Raw genomic sequence first — 7,512 nt, 5'->3', positions numbered from 1 at the left:
ATATATATATATATATATATATATATATATATATATATATATATATATATATATATATTTGAGTAAAAGTCTTATAAATAATTTATTAAAATTATATTTTGACTAGCAAGATGATAAGCAAGCTTTTAATTGATTTGATAAGTTAGTAGCTGACAAATATAAGATAATAAGAAAAAGATGTTAAAAAAGTACTTAATTTTAAAAACCCATTAATATAATTTAATGAACATTTAGATGGCGTCTGTTTTTTAAGAAGTATTAAAGTCTGAAGTTTGATTTCACTTCTGATTTATAAGATGTGGTTCTAAAATCTGAAATCCGGATCAGTAAGATTGTTTATTTTTACGTTTGAAATCTGAATTGATCAAAATAATGCAAAAATATAAAAGATAAAAAGTTTTTTTTTTTTAACAAAAGTTTAAAAGATGAATAGTTTTTGCTAACAAATCTCTTCCAGCTCCCGAAATATGAACCATATGATAGAGGGCGAATTAGGATTAAGAGGTACATTTACCACTTAAAATTTCAGAGGACATTTAGAGCTTTTAAACTCTTATTTTAAAAATAAAATAAACGTTTTTAATACCCAAACGTATGAACGAATCAGACTTCAAATGTATTAAGAAGTAATTTTGAAAAAACAAACAGGCCCTTAAGGCCTTCTATATCATTATTTGCAATATTCTTATGAAATTCTCATATTTAATGTAGAGTTGTTCATGGGTGAGACAATATGTTAGACCCGGCTCATGCAATCCGGTAGAAATACGGACTTGGACTACTATTATTGTAAAAATGGACAGACCCGTGTTTGTTCATTAAAATTAATGAACGGACATAGACAATGTAAAAATAAATATGGACATGTTTGTCCAGTCCGTTTATATTTTATAATTAACTAGTTAAGTACCTGCGCAATGCGACGGGATGTCAAATTTTCTAATAAGCCTACAACTAAAAATGAGTGCAATTATTCATTAAAAAGTACAAAATTTATATTTAAACATTCAATCTTTCAAGTTTAGTAAAAAAAAAAAAAGAATCAAAAGGATAAAATAGAAATACACATTTTACTAATACATTCTTTTGTGTAGATAGAATGGTCTAGCCTCACAACATTCAACCAAATGTCTAAAAGAAATACAAGCAACATGAACTTCTAATCGATACCAAAAAGTAGAACATTTTCTAACAAAAGAAGAAGGAACATTTTCTATCTGCCACCTCATTTTCCTGCCAATAAGGTTGTTACAAATAAAAATTAATGGATCGATTCCAAAAGAAACCGTGCAGAAATGGAAAACTAATGCATCGATTCCAAATGGAAAACCATCATGAACATACCTTTCCTTCATTAGCATCTGAATGGCACTGTGGGAACACCACTCTCAAATCGCTGCATAAGAAAAACTTCCTCTCCCCATGAAACCTCCAATTCCAAGTTGATTAATAACCCTCCATGGGTATCCATGAAATAAGATGAAATCAAAATCTAGGCCAACCATTAGAGTAGACCAAAGCTGAAACCAGAAATTGTAAAACAACAGAAACACATAAAATCCAATAGACATATAACTACGAACCAGATGGAGAAATTCGTTACTTCATCTAAGATTAAGAGTAAAACTGTCATTTAGTTAATTATAAAGTGTAATAAGCACATTCTAAAACTCTGTTGCTTTTCATTGTGGACGTTTATTTTGGTTCAAATAGAGTAGTTTACAACCTCAGAAATTGCTAAGCAATTTATGATAGTCTACCTTCATGCTCACATATTTGTAATAATTTTATGCCTGAATAAGTGTGTAAGATTTCACATAGTTCTTTAAGCATTCCCTTATCTATTTTCCTATTTATACATACTCATATACTCTGTTTATTTCTATTGTATCTTCCTTTGTTCGTTTTCCATTAGGGACCTACTCTTTTTTTTTTTTCCATTAGGGACCTGCTCTTATCTCTACTTTTTTTTGCTTCTTAGTTTTTTTTTCTCAATAATTCTAGAGTTATTCTTATGTGTTTGTAGGATATCACATTAATAACAGAGTTTGATCCATAAATTCTTTCGGTATAAATATAACTACTATAAACACTCTTTCTTTCATATATAGATGCATCAATTGCACCCGGAGTTTACTGTTGTTAAGATGCCGGACCTAATGACCTTAAGTTTCGATGGAAGATACTTGGAATGATTGAATGACAGCAGCCATTTAACATTACAACATGAACATTTTAGATATCCACTTAAAAATTTCAATCATAAAGAAGTCGGCAAAAGAGGGTACAAAAAAGTGAACCAAAATCGATGGAGAGTGCTTACCTGGATGAGAGACTGTAAATCTATGGAAACAGAGCATATTCGATGGAACTGATTGATTACCTGGAAACAGAGCATATTCGATGGAACCTAATACAGTAATACCATGTAAAATTGTAAGGTTTCAACGATAATCGGTAAGTTCTTATTTTCTATTAACTAAACTAAGAATAATAAGACATAAAGAAGTAACATTCTCTATTAACCAACATCTGCCTAGAACTGTAAGTAGTAAATGAAGCTAACGAACAACATTCTCTATAGATGACAATCCTTTCATGAACCACCATCATAAAGGAATGCATAATTTGTCAAACCATGAAGCCAGAAACAGCACCCTCATCTCACAATACCCAGAATTATGTTTTAATCATGTTTCAACAGTTCCTATAAACGAACATGACACGCGTAGGCTTCTCTTGAGAAGAAATAAACGTTTCAATAAAGAGGAATAGGAAGCAACAACAAGAATCATTGTATTTGCCACTTATTAGAAGCCCTTGAAATGTTATGCATAAACAATGTAAGTTTTTTTTCCTAAAGACCAATCAACGACTAACCAAAAACCACAAAAGTTTGTAATTTGACTCTTTCTCATTGGAAAAGTTTATCAAACACTTTGGTGTCCATAAAAGACGAAGAAACGTAATGGCAATCAAACACAAAAGTAGTAAATTTAACACAAGAGCGGCTAACGCAAGCGGCGGAGGCGAATGAAAAGGCCGGAAGCCTGGCGGTTACATACAAACCCATAGAAAACTCAAGAACCCTAACCCATAAAAGTGAAGATTTCAAGTGCTAACGCAAAGAAAAATCAAAAACCCTAACCAATCAAATGAAGATGAAAAACAAAAATATTACCTGGACTGGAACCCTAGCCATATTTGAAGCATGGATCGAGAGCGAATCGATGTATGGTGATCTTGAATAAGTAATCATCAGCAACTTCTGAATCGTCATTTTAGGAGGGAATCAATGAGATTGTGTGGAGAGATTACACGGTGATCTTGAATAAGTAATCGGGAGCATGAATCGTCAATGACAATGTATGGAGAGATGAGAGCTTTCTCTTGGGAAGATAATCTTATTTACACCCTTTTGTCTTGATAAGATAATATTCTTCACGCTTGTCTTGAGAAGATAGAGGAGTGTTGAGAAGATAGAGGAGTGCTCCTCGGGAAAAGGCATTTTTGGGGAGGGGGAGGCGTGTAAAGGAATTTTGGGAGAGAGGAGGCGTGTAAAGGAAATGGAAGGGTATTTTGGGTATTAAAAAAGTTAAGACTTTAAGACTTTGGGGCTTTCTGCTTTATTAAGTAGTATAGATATTTTTTTACCATTAATTAAAATTATACTAGTATATTTTAAAATTAAAGTTATAGGATAAAACTCTTTAGTTATTCTTGAGAATCCAAAAGGCTAAGAGGTTGTTTATTTACCTCTTAATGATCTCACTAAAAGATTCAACTCTGAATCATTCAATAAGGCTCTGAGCGATTATTCATCCTAGGTCATCCCAAAACCATTCAAAGGCGTTCGTGTTCCTAGATTGTCATTCACACCCTCTCACTCTCATGTTCATCTCGTTGATTGCCCTATGATTCATTGTTGCTCCTCCTTTATTCCAAACTCTCGATTACAAGTTGGATATTTCAAGTTTATAGATTTATAAGAGTTACACTTTTTGGTTTCACATTTGTTAATTAATTGTTAGTGATCAAGTTTATAGATTTATAAGAGTTACACTTTTTAGGCCCGTTAGCCTGTAGGCAAGCCCGACGCGTTTATAGCGCAGACAATAGCAAATTGTCAAGCCCGAAAAAAAAAGACTTGAGTTTACAATATTAGACTTGTTGGACAAAAAAATAAGTTATGCCCACGAATGATCACCTCTAATTTATTGGTATAAAAATCACACGTTAAAAATATATATTTTTGTAAAATTATCAAATTAACCAAATATTAATAAAGAAATTAAAAAACTTCAAATATTGTTTCTTTAATAATTAATTATTTTATAAAGTTTTTTATTAATAAGTTCTAAAAAATCAATCAATGAATATTTTTATTGATGATCTATCCAAACAAGTATATAATTAATAATTAAATATTTTATTAATAATTTTTCAAAAAATTTGCAATGGACGAAAGCCTGACGGAGCAATGTCACGTGAGGTTCCATATGAAACGACGCATGGAAGGGAGCTACTACGAAGATGTTCCGGACTATAAATTCGTTGACAATATGTCTATGCTGGTTCAAATCCAACTCGGCCCAACATTCGCCAATCTACCATTAGATGGTAGAAATTGGGATATGGATGGAATATAATGAAATAGAGCCTACTTCGTTCTTGATAGTTATTTACTTATGGGTCGTTTACTCAAATGCTTACCCAGTAAGTATTTTACCGGTATGAGTCAACGTTCTAATTTATTTTTTTGGGTAAAATTATATTGCATCAAAACGATATAATATATAACAATTATCCGGTAAGCATTTACCCGAGTAAGAGTCGTCACTCTCACTTACTGGGTAAGACTCTCTATCCTTTCACCACTCTTACCGGGTAAGACTCTCCATTCTTTTTACCGGTCTAACCGGGTAAGATTCTAAACCCTTACCATGTTCATCCAATAAAGAAAATTTACCCGGTAAGCATTTATTGGATAAGTGTTTAATAAACAACCTCTTAGTGTCATAATTGGGATAGTCTTATTACTTCAAATTCAAACGTATTTACTTGTTGGGTTTCTAAATTTTATTACCTATAAAAAAACTTGCTCAAGGAAAATTTGAATTGGATACAAGGTAGCATTTGGTACTGGATGGGACAAAAGGGGACAAGACTGGACAGAACTAAATTGTATGTCCTATGTTTGGTATGACTTAAACAGGACTGGACAAAACCGTTAAACAGGACTTGACAAAACCGTTAAAATGACCAGATTGCCCCTAAATGTTGTTTAATGTTATTTTGCATCATATAATGATTCTAAATGATATAAATCAACCAAAATATATTTAAATAATTACATCTATAATGTTTATTCTATTTTCTAAATTTGTATACATGATTGTAACACAACAATTGTAAAAAACGTATATAATTTAAAAATATTCCAACACAACAATCGTAAATACGTACATAATTTAAAAAAAACACAACAATTGTAAATAACACGTATCATAACATCATCAAAAGTTTAAACATTCATAGTCTAAGGGGCGAAACAAGGTTATCGGAAAATTCAATTTAGTTATACATATCCAAGAGATCAACAACAAAGGTGATGTTCCTATTAGAAGAAGAAAACTGAAATGAGAATCCCAAATCTTCAAATCAGATACAATCAATCAAGAACAGAAATTGAATATAGAGAGAATTTTCACCAAAGGATTTCTGTATTCAAATTCTTGAAGATTACAACTGATTTCTACTACAAGAAGAAAACTATTTATACCTAAAAAGCTTTAAAGACAAAAATTACAATTTGGAGAAACTCTTGAATACAACATTAAGCACAACTTTAAACCCAACATGAAATTTGGAACTAAAGTCTGTCGTAAACAACATGAGTTTTTTCGTTTTGATCATTTCCACAATTATTAACAATCACAAGATGCATAAGTTTATAGTAGTAGAGGGTATGAGTGGGACGACAAGCAGAGAATGCTGGTCCTTGCTCATTGGTTAAGGGTTGACAATTAATTGACAAATTGGATCTTGGTTCTACTCAGATTGTTCCAAACAGTTGTTTGATTTAGAAACTTGATGGGAATCAAAAAGGACGAGGCCTCTGGAACTTAATCTGGATACTTGATAAGCAAAGAAACAGATCGGCTTATTAACAATGTTTGATACCTCATTATAACATATAGTCCTGTTTGAATTAATTCACTATAAGAAGGCTTAATAATGTATCAACTAAGCTCAAGGTGATTAGTGTTAATGTTGATTGTTAAGAGAGTCGATCTAGATTTACTTTAACTTCTATATACTAATGCAACATAATGCAACCATATAAACAAACAACAGAGAAAAATGTAGACCTTTTAAGAGAAATCGATCGATAAGAGAAATCGATCTAGATTGTTAAGAGAGTCGATCAATAACCATGGAAGTGAAGGTTAAATCGATAACCAAGGAAGATTAAGGAGAAATCGTACCTGAATGGAGGCTGGAATCTAGTTCGAGCTCGTGGAATGGAGGCTGGAGTTGATAAGCTGGAAGATGAAGAAAGAGGATGCGATGGAATTAAGTTTTCTATCTGATATCAAATAATAAGGGTAATATTGTAATCTCAAATTTAGTCCCATGTTGTTCTACCTTTTTTGGTGGAACAAAAAAACTCAAGAATGGTCCCATTATGAGAGGTTGATTAATCATTTTTATTGTGGAGGGTGTTAATCATGGATATTATCATCTTCATTATATTAATCTTAGAGAAATACATGAGACAGTTTCATTAAAATTCCATAAGTATTATGTGAAACAACTCATCCAAGAAAGTATTATATGAACAATTTCATAATATTAAACAATTTCATGAAAAAAATTCGTAAAATTTAACAATGAAATCGATGAATGAGGGTAGTTTGCACGGTTTGTACAAACATAGGTGGTTTGCATTTGATTGTTCCTCTCTCTTTCTCTCTCTCTCTCTCTCTCTCTCTCTCTCTATATATATATATATATATATATATTTGGGTTCCGGTGATAACATAAGTTATGATGAGAATTGGAAGAAGGGATCTGGACCATTGGATCAATTTTAATTGAAGATCAACACTAAGGAGATGTACCCGAGCACCAGATCAATTCTCGTAAGGAGCACATTCATAGATGAGTGTGAGATTAAGAGTGATCAAAAGTGCAGATCCCTTCTTACCATTCTCACTTTAACTTTTTTTTCCTCACACGATCTTTCGTCTCTCTCTCTCTCTCTCTCTCTCTATATATATATATATATAGAAGAGTGATCAAATAAAAACCGCCCTCATTTGTGTAAACCGTGCAAACCACTTTCATCCGTCGATTTCATTATTTAATCTTATGAAATTTTTTCATGAAATTGTTTAATCTTGTGAAATTGTTTCATATAATACATTTTTTGATCAAGTTGTTTCATATATGGTTGTGAAATTGTTTCATATAAAATACTTAATGAAACTGTTTCATGTATTTCTCTAA

At 31.7% G+C, this 7,512-nt stretch overlaps 1 protein-coding gene across 1 annotated transcript; it reads right to left on the bottom strand.

The window, feature by feature from the left end:
• Positions 1–1,350: 1,350 nt before the first annotated feature.
• Positions 1,351–3,313, bottom strand: LOC112505663. The gene is made up of 3 exons (XM_025109558.1): positions 3,182–3,313; positions 2,324–2,410; positions 1,351–1,520 (listed from the first exon to the last, which is right to left on the bottom strand). Exons 1-3 carry the CDS (start codon positions 3,278–3,280, stop codon positions 1,389–1,391), a joined length of 318 nt encoding a protein of 105 aa, XP_024965326.1. The 5' UTR covers positions 3,281–3,313; the 3' UTR covers positions 1,351–1,388.
• Between the last annotated feature and the right edge of the window lie 4,199 nt (positions 3,314–7,512).

This window comes from Cynara cardunculus (genome assembly GCF_001531365.2).
Source record: "Cynara cardunculus var. scolymus isolate 2C chromosome LG 2, CcrdV1, whole genome shotgun sequence".
Classification (NCBI taxonomy): Eukaryota; Viridiplantae; Streptophyta; class Magnoliopsida; order Asterales; family Asteraceae; genus Cynara; species Cynara cardunculus.
Note: the sequence above shows the minus strand (reverse complement) of the source record. Positions and strands in the feature narration are given on the sequence as shown.

Bases quoted from the DNA above. Each gene is read 5' to 3' on its own strand.
- LOC112505663 (XM_025109558.1), bottom strand. From the start codon at position 3,280: ATGACGATTCAGAAGTTGCTGATGATTACTTATTCAAGATCACCATAC. The intron at 2,411-3,181 runs GTAATATTTTTG...TTACTGTATTAG, and splicing joins TGGCTAGGGTTCCAGTCCAG to GTTCCATCGAATATGCTCTG. The intron at 1,521-2,323 runs GTAAGCACTCTC...TTCTGGTTTCAG, and splicing joins ATTTACAGTCTCTCATCCAG to CTTTGGTCTACTCTAATGGT.